Source organism: Staurois parvus, unplaced genomic scaffold (assembly GCF_062004578.1).
Source record: "Staurois parvus isolate SC_StPar_1 unplaced genomic scaffold, SC_StPar_1.0 ptg000458l, whole genome shotgun sequence".
In the NCBI taxonomy this organism is placed as follows: Eukaryota; Metazoa; Chordata; class Amphibia; order Anura; family Ranidae; genus Staurois; species Staurois parvus.
The window spans coordinates 2,437,154-2,453,520 of record NW_028318254.1 but is presented as its reverse complement, the minus strand read 5'-3'; the positions used below and the strand labels follow the sequence as shown (position 1 = coordinate 2,453,520).

General features: G+C 43.3%; 1 protein-coding gene across 7 annotated transcripts in view; it reads left to right on the top strand.

The window, feature by feature from the left end:
- Positions 1 to 16,367, top strand: part of NTM (neurotrimin) — an 839,110-nt gene that overhangs the window by 667,607 nt on the left and 155,136 nt on the right. For all 7 annotated transcript variants that reach the window (XM_089688899.1, XM_089688900.1, XM_089688904.1 and 4 more), the window contains one exon: positions 11,427 to 11,659. In XM_089688899.1, the coding sequence (XP_089545025.1) occupies positions 11,427 to 11,659 (233 nt within the window). The remainder of the gene's footprint in view (positions 1 to 11,426; positions 11,660 to 16,367) is intronic.

Here is a 16,367-nt window from a genome sequence, read left to right as displayed (position 1 = left end):
CCGTTTACTGTCTGCATGGTATTAGCAATCACAGCTACCTCATCTCTGATAATTAGGAGATGGTCCGGCCGCAGAATTCCTCCAGGGAGTCGCTGGGAAAACATTGTGCTGAGACTGGCACCTGGGCTACCTGTCTGCCCGCTGGCACCGTACGGGCACAAACAGAGCCTGTCCAGGTGGCAGATAATGAACTAGTCACAATGCCATCCACATACTGAGACTTTTTGGATAGGACAAATATTCAATAAGGAGGCAGCATAGTGGCACCTACTCACACCTCTGCATGTTTCATGAGCTGCTTTTTGATGCGGTTTATATGCGGTACCGCTCTTCCCTGTGGGTGTAGCACTTGCTGGAAATGCACCAAAAATTCAGCAAGTGGGATTGGAATCACAGACATAAAAATGGACCCTAAAGAGTCAGATTTTTCCTGTGCTGATTGTGGTGGAGCAGGATCCAAATTTCTGAGGTTTATTAAAGACGAAAAGTGTGTTGCATGTGTAAGTGAGAAAGATATAGGTATCAAAGTCACATAGACTGTATGTGTCCAGCATGCTGAAAAATGCTATAATGTTCCTCATAAGGATATGAAGGATATAGGCATCAAAGTTAGGCATTCTGGGGTGGAGGGGTTTGTATATTTAGTGTGTCAAAGAACAAGTATTCAGAGTTGTGGAGGTCCAGGCTAATGAGTATTAAAACAGCGATAACCAAGTCGTATACACTGTGTGCCCAGCATGCTGAAAAATGCTATACTGTTCCTCATAAGAGTGATTGGCCATAAAGAGACATTGTTTATTTACAACTCACCTGTTCCCAGTCATCCAGCTTGAATAATTGTTACTAATGTGTAATGATTGTAAGCACGTCATTTTAGTTTGTGATAAACGCTCATTCTGCAGCCTCATTTGCAATAGAATTCAGTATTTATTGTATTATGTTCTATTATACTATTAGACTATATATTATTACAGTGAGTGCTAATATATTACACAATTTTATATTGTCCATTACTATATAATGTATTATGCTGAATGTCATTATTGTATAGTCTACTATTATAAAAGTACACCGAACAGACATAACTTTATGACCACCCTCCTAATATTTTTAGATTTTGCCACCAAAACAGCCCTTACCCATTGAGGCATGGACACCACTAGACCTCTGAAGGTATGCTGTGGTATCTGGCACCGAACTGTCAGTAGCAGATCCTAAGTACTGTAGGTTGCAAGGTGTTCCTGTTCATTGTGTTCCTCAAACCATTCTTGAACCATTTTTGCAGTGTGGAAGGGTGCATTATCCTGCTGAAGGAAGCCACTGCCATCAGAGAATACTGTTTCCATGATGGGGTGTACTTGGTCAGCAATAATGTTTAGGTAGGTGGTATGTGTCAAGTAACGTCCATATGAATAGCAGGATCCAAGGTTCCCATCAGAACATTGTCCAAAGCATCACACTGTCTCCGCTGGCTTTCCTTCTTCCCAGAGTGCATCCTAGTGCCATCTCTTCCCCAGGTAAGCGAAACACACGCACTCGCCCATCCACATGATGTAAAAGAAAATGATTAATCGGACCAGGCCACTTTCTGCCATTGCTCTGTGGCCCAGTTCTGAGGCTCATGTGCCCATTGTAGGCGCTTCTTGTCCATGGACAGCATGGGGACCATGACCGGTCTGAGGCTACACAGCCACATACACAACACACTGTGATGTCCTTTTTTTCTGCTTTAAATACATCAATTTCTGGGACAAGAAGTTTACATGCTGCCTAATATATCCTACCAAGTTTCAGATGCCAACAAGATAATCAATGTTATTTACTTAAAATGGAACTGTACCCTAAAGGAAATGTTCCTCTGCATATCCCCCCAATCCCCCCCCCACCTTCCACTTTTGGAATTTTTTTGTTGGGGTGGGGGGTCAGGTACTTGGTTTTGACAAGTACCCGATCCCACTTCTAGTGTGACAGTCATGTATATTCCACCAGAAGTTTGCCTTTAGCTGCTTACTTTTCATTTTTCTCAGACTGAAGCTCCTCTTTAACCTGTCAGTGGTCATAATGTTATGGATGACTGGATATTACTATGCTGTGTGTGTACTATTATGTTTTCTACTATCATATCATTTATAATGACACTTAATGCACTTGTATCCTTTTATCATGTATCACTATTCTGAGTGCTCCCATGTCACATTGTCCATTATTGTATCACCTATTATTATGTTGTGTGATATTATCCCCTGCTGTTACTTCTATCCCGCACTATTGTACACCTGCCGTGTTATAGGATTATTCTGCCGACCATTGTGTAGCAGCTCATTATCAGATGGAATTTCTGCATACATTTCTGATTTTCAAATCTTCCACGTGTCACAGGCTTGTCCCTGACTGCGCTCTGTTATGTTTCCTTTACATTATGTTGTACTATGCTGCACAATGTGTGTGCTTTACAATTCCTCGCGGGACTGGGACAAGGTTGGCTCCCAGCAGCTCTTTATTACACAATTTCATTTCTGCTTTTGGACTTGATGGAAACTTTGATATTTGGGGAGAAATGTTTCAGCACAGATTTAGGGCAATGAGTGGGACAAACATGGCCTTAACCAGGGGTGTGGACATTTTTTTTTAAAACTACTTGTCCAAAGACTAAATCCGGGTTCAATCTACTTGTCCCACATGACAATCTACTTGTCCTGATAAAAAAAACAAAAAAAAAAACAGTTTTTGCTAGGATGGAAAACATGAAGGATTGATATTTTTTAATTAGGCAGAGGTGCTTTTAGGACTGGCTGGGGCTTTTAAAAACGAAAGGGGCTGTATGGCGACTTTAACCCTAAATAAAATTATATATATATGCGTTTTATTTTTTATTTTTGTAAGCAGAAGCCCTAGAGAATAGGGTTTTTGCAGTTTTTCAAACGCAATTTTTTTGGTGGACAAAATACACTTTTTAAGATTTTAACCACTTAAATTTTTACCAGGCATTTTCCCCCTTCCTGCCCAGGCCAATTTTCAGATTTCAATGCTCTCACACTTTGACAATTGTTCGGTCATTCAACGCTGTACTCAAACTAAATTTTTATCATTTTGTTCACAAAACTAGAGCTTTCTTTTGGTGGTATTTTTGTTTACAATTGTCATGTGACCTTCTGTGATTGGTCACAGCAGGTCATATGGTATTGGCTATGGGCCGGTACACAGATTCTGTCATCGGCTGTGTCCGAGGTACGATCCGCTGACAGATCTCACCACAGCTCAGATCTCACCGTCATATGACGCCCACTCGGATCACAAGAGTCCCACTCTGCCGTTATTCTGCTATTGACAGGAACGGGAACAGGTTAATGCAAAAAAACACAATACTAAACCCAATTTGTTTGTAATATATTAACCACTTTCCGCCTGCCCTATAGCTGAAATACTGCTACAGGGCAGCACGGGTGTACAAAATCACATATATATATATATATATATACACGCGATTTCACATTTCTGGGTAGGGGCGCACGCCCAACCAGCGCTGACATTCGTGGCCACAGCTGTCAGTCACTGGGACCCAGCCAGTGATTACTCGCCGGCGTCTGATGATTTCCGACACTCTCCGACGGGGAGATGGGTTTACTAACAGTTCTCCTCCCTGTCAGCTCGGGCATACTGCTTTGGATGGCTGTGCACAGCTATCCAAAGCAGTGTGCTTACAGGTAAGCACATGAACGCAGCCCCCTAGTAAAACACTCCCTGCACACAGTTAACCCTTTGATTGCCCCTCATGTTAACCCCTTCCTGCCCAGTTTCAGTACAGTGTCAGTAATTTATTTTAGCACTGATCACTGTATTGGTGTCACTGGGAATGTCAGTGACACCAAGTCAGTTCCTCCCAATGTCAAAATGTCCGCCACAGTTCCGCTATAAGTTGTTGATTGCCACCATTACTAGTAAAAAATAAAATAAAAATGCCAGTATATATATCTCCATTTGTAAACGCTATAACTTTCACGTAAACCAATTAATTTACACATATTGGTATTTTTTATTTTTAGCAGACATGTAGCAGAATGCATTTTGGCGTACATTTATAACGAAATTAGTTTTTTTTAAATTTTTTTACTGGACATGTTTAATAGCAAAAAGTAAAACATATAGTTTTTTTTCCTCAAAATTGTTGGTCTTTTTTATTTTTATAGAGAAAAAAAATAAAAAACCGCACAGGCAATCAAATACCACAGAAAGAAAGCTCTATTCATGGGGAAAAAAGGATGTAAATTTCATTTGGGTGCAGCGTTGCATGACCGCACAATTGTCAGTTAAAGTAACGCAGAGCCGTTAGGCAAAAAATTGCCTGGTAATGAAGGGGGTAAATCCTCAGGACGGTAAGTGGTTAAAATATGATGTTATGCTGAGTAAATAGATAACAAATGTCATGCTGTAGATTGCACACGCCTGTGCAGCGGCAACAAACAACGTACATTTTACTATCCATAGGTGCCGCTTTAAAAGCCTTTACAGGTTACCACCTTAGAATTACAGAGGTGTTCTGGTGCTAGAATTACTGCCCATGATCTGACATTCTCGATGATGCATCACATGTGTGGGTCGATTGCTGTTTGCATGTTTGCAGGACTGACGCATGTGTTTGTCTTTGCACGCGGGGACGGGGGTACTTTAAAAATTCTTTAATTATTTTAACACTGTCGCTTTAATTTTTTTTCTTTTGTGATCACTTTTATTGTTGTCACATGGAATGTAAACATTCCTTGTAACAGCAATAGGCAGTGACAGTGACACTTTATCGAGAGATCTGGGGTCGATCAGACCCCAGATTCCTCTTCTGCCCTTTAAAAGCATCATTTGATCACACAAGATCAGTGTGATCAAATGCTTTCCATTTTTAAAAATGGTGCCATTTACATCCAAGGAAATGGATGTATGCTCATCGCTTCCTGTTTCCTATATCATAGAGGTGGACAGAGCGGTTCCAGTTTTTATCCGCCTTTATGATCAGCCGGCAGAAGTGCCAGATGGTCGATCCGGTGTCCTGATGCAACGGGATAGCCCATGGAAGGGGGGGATGTCCCCTCCCACTGCTTGTAAAAGCGATTCAGCGACTTCTTTTACAAGAGAGCCACGCGTTGGCTCTAATTCCTGCTGCTTGCCCGCAGCAGAGCTAAATATACAGAAAAACCTTCTGCACATCCCTGCTTAACATATTTATATTAATGTGACAAAAAGAATTTAGGTTTTCATAAAATTTGTTATTTTCTATGAAACAGAGGTCTCCCTGGGAAGCTATGAAATCCTGTTCAGAATCACAGTACCACCTCCAATACTGCCATGTCTCTCAGTGGTCTCCTGCACTGGCGATTTGTGATGTGGAGTTGGAAGCCAATCGGCTCTACACATTATTTTGCCTTCACAGTTGGGAATGGGGGTGTTGGTGGCCAAGGTCAGGACAAATGCTAAAAGCTCCATCTAAAACATGTGTGAATTATGCCTTGCAGTTTTTGAAAGGAGCCTCTGTTTGTTGCTTTAGGGCAGGAGTCTCCAAACTCTCTAAACAAATGACCCGTTTACTATCCTTCAGACGTTTAGGGGCTGAACTGTTGCCACTGGAAATGCCCTGGTGTCAATAGGAGTAAATCATACCCCCGCATTGGTATTAGTGGGGGGGGGGGGAGAATATTGCCCCATTGTTGGTATCATGGGAAGGAATATTGCCCCATCATTGGTGTCAGTGGGAGGAATAGTGCCCCATTGTTGGTATCATGGGAAGGAATATTGCCCCATCATTGGTGTCAGTGGGAGGAATAGTGCCCTGCCATTGGTATTAGTGGGAGGAATAATGTCTCATCATTGGTATTAGTCGGAGGAATAGTGCCCTGTCATTGGTATTAGTGGGAGGAATAGTGCCCCATCATTGGTATTAGTAGGAGGAATAATGTCTCATCATTGGTATTAGTGGGAGGAATAGTGCCCGGTCATTGGTGTCAGTGGGAGGAATAGTGCCCCATCATTGGTATCAGTGGGAGGAATAGTGCCCCATCATTGGTATCAGTGGGAGGAATAATGTCTCATCATTGGTATTAGTGGGAGGAATAGTGCCCGGTCATTGGTGTCAGTGGGAGGAATAATGTCTCATCATTGGTATTAGTGGGAGGAATAGTGCCCGGTCATTGGTGTCAGTGGGAGGAATGGTGTCCTGTCATTGGTATTAGTGGGGAGAATAGTGCGCTATCATTATTATCAGTGGAAGGAATAGTGCCCCTTAATTGGTGCCAGTGGGTGGAATAGTGTCCCGTCATTATCAGTGGAAGGAATAGTGCCCCATAATTGGTGCCAGTCGGAGGAATAGTGTCCCGTCATTAGTATTAGTGGCAGGAATAGTGTCCCATCATTGGTGTCAGTGGGAGGAATAGTGTCCCGTCATTATCAGTGGAAGGAATAGTGCCCCATAATTGGTGCCAGTCGGAGGAATAGTGTCCCGTCATTAGTATTAGTGGCAGGAATAGTGTCCCATCATTGGTGTCAGTGGGAGGAATAGTGTCCCGTCATTATCAGTGGAAGGAATAGTGCCCCATAATTGGTGCCAGTCGGAGGAATAGTGTCCCGTCATTAGTATTAGTGGCAGGAATAGTGTCCCATCATTGGTGTCAGTGGGAGGAATAGTGCCCCATCATTGGTGTCAGTGGGAGGAATAGTGCCTTGTATCAGTAGGAGGAATAGTGCCCCAAGGGCTGGAAAAGGGAAGCAAAGGACCACATCTGGCCTCCGGGCGACAGTTTGGAGACCACAGCTTTAGGGCACATAACTCACAGTTCATAATACTTTCAGAAAATGGAGACCGTTGCTGCATTTGTTCCAATCTCAAAAAGGAGGGGCCATGGTAATTTGGGGGGTATTGGGAGCCTTCACTGCATTTTGTTCCAGACAGTCGTCTCTATTATGATGGTATGTGGGGGGGGGCAACAGTACATTCTGTTCTAAGCAATTATCTTCATAATGAGTATGCAGGGGATATTGGGAGCCTTCACTACATGTTTTGGATGATTGTCTCCAAAATGGGGGTCTGTGGTATTTGAAGGGGTGGGGGGTGTTATTGATTTGTCTGTATAAGGTGGGTCTGAAGTGTATGGGGGTAGTGATTGTCTTTACAATGGGGTCTGGTATGTGGGGGGATATTTATTGCGTGTATAATGGGAGTCTGTAGTATGTTGAGGGCATTGTGTGTGGGGTATTGAGTGTCTTTATAATGTAGGTCTGTGGTATGTAGCCAGTATTGGTGCTATACAGTTAAGCCCAATGTGGGTGAAAGGTGTCAGAGGGGCATGGATTTGGGCTGACGCCTGTCTTTCATTTACCTTACACTTTAGTTGAATACAGTGTGGACTGGTACCTGTATGCTATACAGTATTGGATGAATGTCTGAGCTTTTATCTCTGGTAAGAAACTTCTCCTTTAGCACAGCTCCTCGCACACACAATCTGGGGATATACAGTCATGGCCGAAATTGTTGGCACCCTTGATATTTTTCCTGAAAATCAAGTATTTCACACAAAAGGTATTGCATTAACACATGTTTTGCTATACACATGTTTATTCCCTTTGTATGTATTGGAACAAATATAAAACAGAGGCAGAAAAGCAAATATGACATAATGTCACACAAAACCCCAAAAATGGGCTGGACAAAAGTATTGGCACCCTTAACTTAATATTTGGTTGCACACCCTTTGGAAAACATAACTGAAATCAGTCGCTTCCTATAACCATCAATAAGCTTCTGACACCTCTCACCCGGAATTTTGGACCACTCTTCCTTTGCAAACAGCTCCAGGTCTCTCTTATTGGAAGGACACCTTTTCCCAACAGCAATTTTAAGATCTCTCCACAGGTGTTCAATGGGATTTAGATCTGGGCTCATTGCTGGCCACTTCAGAACTCTCCAGCGCTTCTTTGCCATCCATTTCTGAGTGCTTTTTGACGTATGTTTGGGGTCATTGTCCTGCTGGAAGACCCAGGATCTTGGACGCAAACCCAGCTTTCTGACACTGGGCCCTACAGTGCGACCCAAAATCCTTTGGTAATCCTCAGATTTCATGATGCCTTGCACACAGTCAAGGCACCCAGTGCCAGAGGCAGCAAAACAACCCCAAAACATCATTGAACCTCCACCATATTTTACCGTAGGTACTGTGTTTTGTTCTTTGTAGGCCTCATTCCGTTTTCGGTAAACAGTAGAATGATGTGCTTTACCGAAAAGCTCTATCTTGGTCTCATCTGTCCACAAGACGTTTTCCCAGAAGGCTTTTGGCTTACTCAAGTACATTTTGGCAAACTGTAGTCTTGCTTTTTTATGTCTCTGTGTCAGCAGTGGGGTCCTCCTGGGTCTCCTGCCATAGCGTTTCATTTCATTTAAATGTCGACGGATAGTTCGCGCTGACACTGATGCTCCCTGAGCCTGCAGGACAGCTTGAATGTCTTTGGAACATGTTTGGGGCTGCTTATCCACCATCCGGACTATTCTGCGTTGCAATCTTTCATCAATTTTCCTCATCCGTCCACGACCAGGGAGATTAGCTACAGTGCCATGGGTTGCAAACTTCTTGATAATGTTGCGCACTGTGGATAAAGGCAAATCTAGTTCTCTGGAGATGGACTTGTAACCTTGAGATTGTTGATATTTTGCCACAATTTTGGTTCTCAGGTCCTCAGACAGTTCTCGTCTCCTCTTTCTGTTGTCCATGCTTAGTGTGGCACAGACAGACACACAATGCAAAGGTTAAGTGAACGTCTCTCCTTTTTATCTGCTTTCAGGTGTGATTTCTATATTGCCCACACCTGTTACTTGCCCCAGGTGAGTTTACAGGAGCATCACATGCTTGTAACATTCTTATTTATCCGCAGTTGTGAAAGGGTGCCAATACTTTTGTCCAGCCCATTTTTGGAGGTTTGTGTGACATTATGTCGAATTTGCTTTCTTTCCTCCCTTTTTTTGTTTTGTCCCAATACACACAAAGGGAATAAACATGTGTATAGCAAAACATGTGTTAATGCAATACGTTTCGTGAGAAATACATGATTTCCTGGAGAAATATCAAGGGTGCCAACAATTTCGGCCATGACTGTATCTGATAAATGTTTGTCTTCCATTAGAAGTTTTTAATTCTATGAGCTCGGATTTCTGAGGTCCCCGGCGATATGATTACTTGGACGTCAATTCATTAAAGATGGAGGTGATTTGATGAATTAGGAGATGGAGCAGCTGCCGAGTAAAGTGAATCAGATTTAGAAAATCCCTTTTGCTCAAATGGAATCTTCCTGAATAGGAATCGGCCATTAAATGTCTTTTACAAAAATCCAGCAAGCTCTGACAGAGAGAAAAGCCTGAGATAGGGAATTCATTGGTAGAATGTCATTAAGCGGCTCTCTGTCTTCCCTACCTGACACAGCGCAGATTGTGGAACATTTTGGCCACTTTGCAGAGGTAAATTCTCTGAGAATGAGCCAAAAACGCTGACAGCGCTGAAAATTCACAGCCAAATAGCGCAGGAAAAGAGCATTTTATGTTGACGTGCTGGAGATGAAATGGCAGCTTGTTCAGGTCAGTTAAGAAATGATCATTATTTGGTCAGTGGCCTGATGTAAAGGAGGCAAACCTTTAGATTGATATGTAAGCAAGGCATTAAAGGGGAACCCCAAGAAACAAAATCTAATAAATTAGTAAGCAAATGTTTCCCTTAACCTGTACGCTTGCTTCTTCCATTGCCATTGCCTCTGTATCCCCTTTCATCCAACAGTGCAGTAGACTGGGGGTATATCCTAGTGTGGGGTAAGGAGAGGCATCATTTTGGAGAGGCCCTGTCTGTAGAGGATGGATAAGGGGGAGCACATATTTTCATCACTGGCTCTGTGGAGGAAGTCTGTATATCTTTTTCCGTCTCACTGCCCCACCAGACACATTTCTGCCCCCACAGAAGGAGTTTGAAAGGTGGGAATTGATTTTATATCAGGAAATATTCATTCTGAGAATTCTGCCATTCAGTGTGGTGCCCACTTAGGAGCTGGAGGATAGGCACTCCTCAAGGCAGAGTTTTCATTTTATTTTACAAATGTCTTTTAGTACAGTATACTGTACATTATTTTTACCATTTATTGAAGGAAAATCTAGGGCTGAAAATGGACTCCATGGTGCAGTAGAGCTGGAAATGGAACCAGGATCGTTGTAGGGCTAGAAATAGGCCCCGGCATGCTGTAGGCCCCTGAACCCGCTGCAGATTCTGACGTGCATCCCCCTCCCTTGTATTCGGCTGACGTTCTGCTCCAGCCATCACAGACGCATCTCTGTGAAATAATCGCTGTAGTGTTTACATCTCTCTTCACCTGGCTGTCACTCTTCTCCCTGCAGACTCCGCTCTTCTATGAATTTTTCATCTCTTGCTGGTGTCAATCATCTGGGAGGACAAGTGCCGCTCTGTCACTCTTTTCCTGAATTTTATTCTCCATGTGGTCTCATTCCTGCGCTCCTCCATCCGTCTGTCTGTTCTGTCTCTCATCTCCAGATAATTGTATTATAGTTCTCATAGAACAGATAATTGGCTCTGAATATAACAGGGAATGTTCTGAATAAATCCCTATTTGTCAGGGATCCCGGCAGGCGGTCTTCCCCTTTTCGTGGTCAGCTTACACACCAGCTTGTTGATTGCCTGGCTTCCCCACATGAGGGATTGACAGAGGGCAGATTAAACAGCCAAGCTCCCTATAGACTGCACATAGCACTGACCTGTCATAGAACAGTGGGGGATCGGCTAAACACTTGCAGCACTTGGTAGGGTACGCCTCTGTGTAAACCCGCTGCACTGTGTTTGGCTCAATCTTTAATATTGTACAACAATTTCACTACGTGAAACTTTGAACAGTCTTCAGGAAACAATTACTTTTTGGGTTCAGTATATGATGAAGAAAAAGTATTTTGTGGTTGGAGGTGTCAGCAGTACAGGAATCAGAAACTGGCGATTTCTGTGACTGTCAGTGGCACTGTGTGTGCTGCCTGTTGCAACCAATTAGATTTATCATTTGATTTTCCAGCCCACCCTCAAACATAAAGGGGAGAATGTGGCTGCTTTAGGCAGCACAGGCAGTTTATTTTAATTTTTAGAGATGAGAGAGGAAGGTCAGTGTGCTGGCAACTCTCTTTTGATATCATGTAACTGCCAGCAGTTTGTAGATGAATGTGTACCAAAGTTAGTTACATTGTGATTTGTGTAACAGTTTGTGCTGTTCCATGTCTCCTCTGTTGATGTGTCGGAGGAACAGCATAGTGTGATTGATGTGTTTTGTGGCTTGACTCAGCCATTTGTCCTGTGATTTGTCTATGGGAAGGATTCTCCATCTTCCATTCTCACTCATTCTCCGTTCTCTCTCCGCAGGTGCGCGGTGGACAATCGAGTGACGCGGGTGGCCTGGCTGAACCGCAGTACCATCTTATACACCGGCAATGACAAGTGGTCCATAGACCCCCGTGTGGTTCTGATAGCCAACACCAAGACCCAGTACAGCATCGAAATCCAAAACGTGGACATCTATGACGAGGGACCATACACTTGCTCCGTCCAAACAGACAATCACCCCAAAACCTCCCGTGTACACCTCATCGTACAAGGTAAGCTGGTCTGCTCTTCTGATGTTGCACGGTTGGTGACCTTGGTTGCTGGTGGTGGGCCTGAGGTTTGGGATTTTTCTGTGCTTTGAGCCACAGGGACAGGTTTAACACTTAAAGGCGTTGATTTGCCAAAACTGGAAACTGCAAAACCTGGTGCAGCTGTACATGGGCCTTATTTCTGATGCATACCCACCCTTGCAAAATCTGTGAAATCTAGTCTGATATGTTTCAGTTATACCTTATCAGTGAACCCTTTTTTTGCTGTGCTATTAAACATCTAATTATGTTGTATTCTGCAAGGAAATGTTGGGGTTGATATACCAAAGGAATATAGACTGTGCACTTTTGCAAAAGCAGTTGTTCCAGAGCTTAGTACATGAGCAGAAGCTCTGCTGACTTCTACCATCCAATCACGTGCAGGCAAAAATCCTGTTTTTTTTTGTTTTTTTAATTTTCCTTGCACGTGATGGGGTATTCTTTGCAAAGTAAAGTATTACTTTAATCACTAAGCTCTGCAACAACTTCACTCTGCAAGGTACAGTCTATTTGCATTTAAAATCAACCCCTTTGTTTCCACATATTACATACTGGGCAGATCCTCTGTCTGGCTAGTTCTACACTGCACAATTATGGGGTTGATCTACTAAAGGCAAATAGACTGTGCACTTTGCTCCAGAGCTTAGTAAATTAAGTAAAGCTTCACTTTGCAAAGAATATCCAATCGTATGCAAGGAAAATTATAAAAAAATACAGCATTTTGCTATGATGCACATGATTAGAAGATGGAAGTCAGCAGAGCTTCTGCTCATTTACTAAGCTCTGGAGCAGCTGCTCTTGCAAAGTGCACAGTCTATAGTATTCACCTTTAGTAAATCAACCCCACTATATACATGAGACAAGGATTTATCTGCAATAGGCATCAATGAGGGAGTGGGTGGGTATGGCAACATGCAATGTCAGTGCCAATTTAAGCACTGATAGAGTGGTGTCTTGAAGATGTGAACCTGAGCTCCCAAAATGTTGGTAGGAATCTGCTCTTTGAGGTTTATGGTACCAAGTGTCAAGCTGCATTCCTTCTGTAATGCACTAGGGGTCTGGTGATGGACGGTACTGTTTCTCCGTCCTCGATGATCCATTATGAAGAAGTGTCACCTTGTGCCGTGATGGCAGCAGTGAGATACGATGTCCTCCGCTCCAGATGATTATAGTGGTGTGTCACACAATCAGCCCTCAATGACTCTTGATTTATCTAAGGGGTCAGGAAATGTGGCGGACCTCCTCGTTCTCACTCTCTGCTGCCTGCCTAATGTAAACCTCTTTGGTCTGTGACAAAGTCTGCAATAGACTTACGACACACATGGATAGGTTAGGCAGAGAGCAGTATTAATAATGTACAGCAGCAACTTGTCTCAATTTATGTGACACCTCTAGGACCTAATATCCTGAGGGATAAGACCCCTGGCTATTATTGACAACATGGCAACAGTCCTTTTAAGTTTGCTAAATGAGTAACAAAGAAAAGACCTGTGTGAGAAGTCTCTGATGGGAGCTGCTGTGCCTATATCTTGTTCTCCATACTAGGTAATGGCTTATGACATAAAAGGATGACCTTCATTGTTCCAGAACACATATACTACCATTGAGCCCAGAATGACTGACCTCCCCAAGGTCATTATACACTAACAGCGGATATGGGCTGCCTGCTGGAATCTTACAGTAGTTGGACTGCATTGGGCTCCACACTATAAACTTCCACCTGGCTGCTGGTGTTCTGGGAACATCAAGTGCTGAGGTATGTGAACATACAGGCCAAATTGTTACAACTATACCCATTGTAAGTATTATGCTGTTCTTGATATAGAGGAGGATCCAATGACAAGAGCTGTACTAATGAGTAGCTAATTGGGGCTTACCATGCCCAATGTCAGTGTTTTCTGCAATTCCCAGACTGATCTCGCTGGTTTGAACAGCTCTGAATGGCAATATTTGGGATTGGCCGGTTATATTTTGGGGTGGGGGTGGAGGGAATTTGAGGGCTTTCTTAGGGAACTGTGTGGGGGTGGTGTGGTTACCCTATTGATCTGCCCGTTTTTTCCAGCAGTGGTACACCTAGTTGGTCTTAGCTTGATGATGTCATTAGTCTGGCCACAGTACCTGTGGATCTGCGTAGTCATTATGTCCTGGGTCCTGTGACCCTGTGCATATCTCTTGGATGGTTTATGTCCCCTTTAGAAGATGCTAAGTTCAGTAGAGCTGCAAATTGGGCTGGGCATACATGGATCAGTTTTTTTTTTTTTGATCACTCAGCTGACTGAGCACATGGGAGGTGGGTAGAAGAATCCTCTTCTCAGTGTTATTGTATTCTGACTGCAGAGACGACTCCTGCTGTCAGATTACACTGATTAGTGCTGCAGCCAATTGTCTGCAGCTCTGATCGAGGCAAAATTCTCCAGCAAGCTGGTTTGAGAGAAGTCGATCGACTTCTCTGGAATGGGAACAGCCATAGATGGATCAAAATTTGTCTGGTCCCTAATGAACAGGACAAATTATGATTCATCTATGACCAGCTTTAGACAACCCTGAGAATTAATTAGTCTTCTTTAACTACCAGACAGTCACAAAGCTGCCTACTAATTACAATGGCTATCTGTAACTGACCATGTGCTAATTAGGTGACCAGCTAGTTTCTGAGTTATCATAAAGGCTGTGACAATGGAATGCGTGGAATGACAAGATAGATGATGACATTTGTCCCGACACCTCACAGTGCCATTATTTGGGAAACCACATTTAGGGCCCATTCAGACTAATAAATAGACTGCAGCAAATCACAACAAATGTGTTTTAGGATTAAAATATGTATTGCCTTGGTACCCCATTCAACATGCTGCCCCCAGCACAGCACACCTTAACAGATGAATACCGCCTGTTAACATGCAGTGCACTGCTATGCACTGCATACATGTAAACGGACCTTTCAAAATAACAATCTGACCATTGTTTGGTTGGCCACGTAGATGGTTCAAATCTCAGCTGGTTCAGCAGGGACTGAATGAGATTCGAACGATATTATGGGCAGGCTGATTGTATCCAATTTGATTGTTGTATGACTTGGGTACAACCAGCCTGTTGGATTTTTCATGCAATTATTGCAGGCAGCTATAGCCACCAGCAATAATCACTGTGTTCTCCTGGCAGGGTCGGCTCTTCCCCCTGTGCCTCCCAGCTGGAAGAACAGAATAGCTCTGTGTAACAAACTAGCTCACCCGAGTTGGAGCGGAGTTCTCCTTCAACCTCTCTATATTTGAGGTATTCCTCGAATCATTCCTCACATCCCCCCTGCATTCCTGTGAGGAGGTTATCTCCTGACAGATGGTGTGGGACAACCAGGCTAAGACATCTGAGATTGGAGCCAGGCCGTCTGCTGAAGTGTAACTTTTGTCACCCAAAACTATGTAAGCCCACTCATTATCAAACTGACCAGAGTAATTGCACATTCCTCAGGTCAACTGTATGGTTCATATCATGGGATATGAAGCTGGTAGTTAGTTTAGTTCCCCAATGACCACTCCCAAAACGTGTAGTCAGAGCCCCCTCCCCTTTGAGAGGGACTTCTAAGAAGAGACAAGTGAGTTAGAGTTTGACACACACAGAGATCTCCCAGCAACATCGTAACAAAAGGAGATCAAGAAATCCCCCTGCTCTACAACTTGGATCTGCAAACCCAGGCATATGGGCAAGTCACTTAACCCTGTAATCTTCTTCCTAATTATCTCTTTGCTGTGTCTTTATATACATATATATATATTTTTGTGACATCTCTTTGTAAATATTTTATCGCACCTGTTTTGACCCTTTTAGTAATAAATCTTCTTTCTGAAAGTGTTAAACTGTTTCTAAGCGCTTACTTGCAATTCACGAATCCCTGCCTTTGAAGAGACGCTACTGTTTGGTATATCTCTGTATAGCAGGTCCGCGGGCCGTGCTATATAGATCAATATTTCAATCATTATAGTGTATATTTGATAACGGGAGTTTCCCAGTCTCCGACAAAAGTGGTGGTGGAAGTAGAGGGTTAGTTGCGTAATTAACCCGACCCAGTAACAAGCGCATTTAGGCTGCAGGCACCGATTGTAGTCCATTAGCTGGGCAATCGCTGTGCTGGGTGCAGCTGAGTGTGGCCTTGTTACGCGCGTCACACCGTGGTTTTAGATCGGCTGGTCCTTCGGTCACGAGTTTGGTGAGAAGGTCTGGGGTCTGACGCCGTGGGCATGACTTATTATTGTTAGTCGTGGTCGTGCAATTGTCGCATGTTGGTGGCGGCGACCGTGGATCCGTGACACCCTGTGGGAGGGATTCCCCCATCAACATTGACTGTGTTGACAGGGCAATCAAGCAACTTTCTTTTATGTAACCAACGGTTGCATGAAAAAAAAAATATTGCATCATCTATGGCCGGCTTTAGTGAGACAACAGACCAGAACAAGGCTGACCATACATTATACAATTTTCTTGTATAATTTTCCTTTAGATTTACCAAAACCTATAAAATGAGGTCAAACCAAAACTTTCAATTTGTATCCAATCAGGCAGGCCCTTGCACTACATACTTCAAAGTAAATCTAAAGGAAATTGTTCAAATAAATAGTTTAATGTATGGCCAGCTTTAAATCTGGCCAGCCAGTTGGGGAACTTGCATTTTGAATTA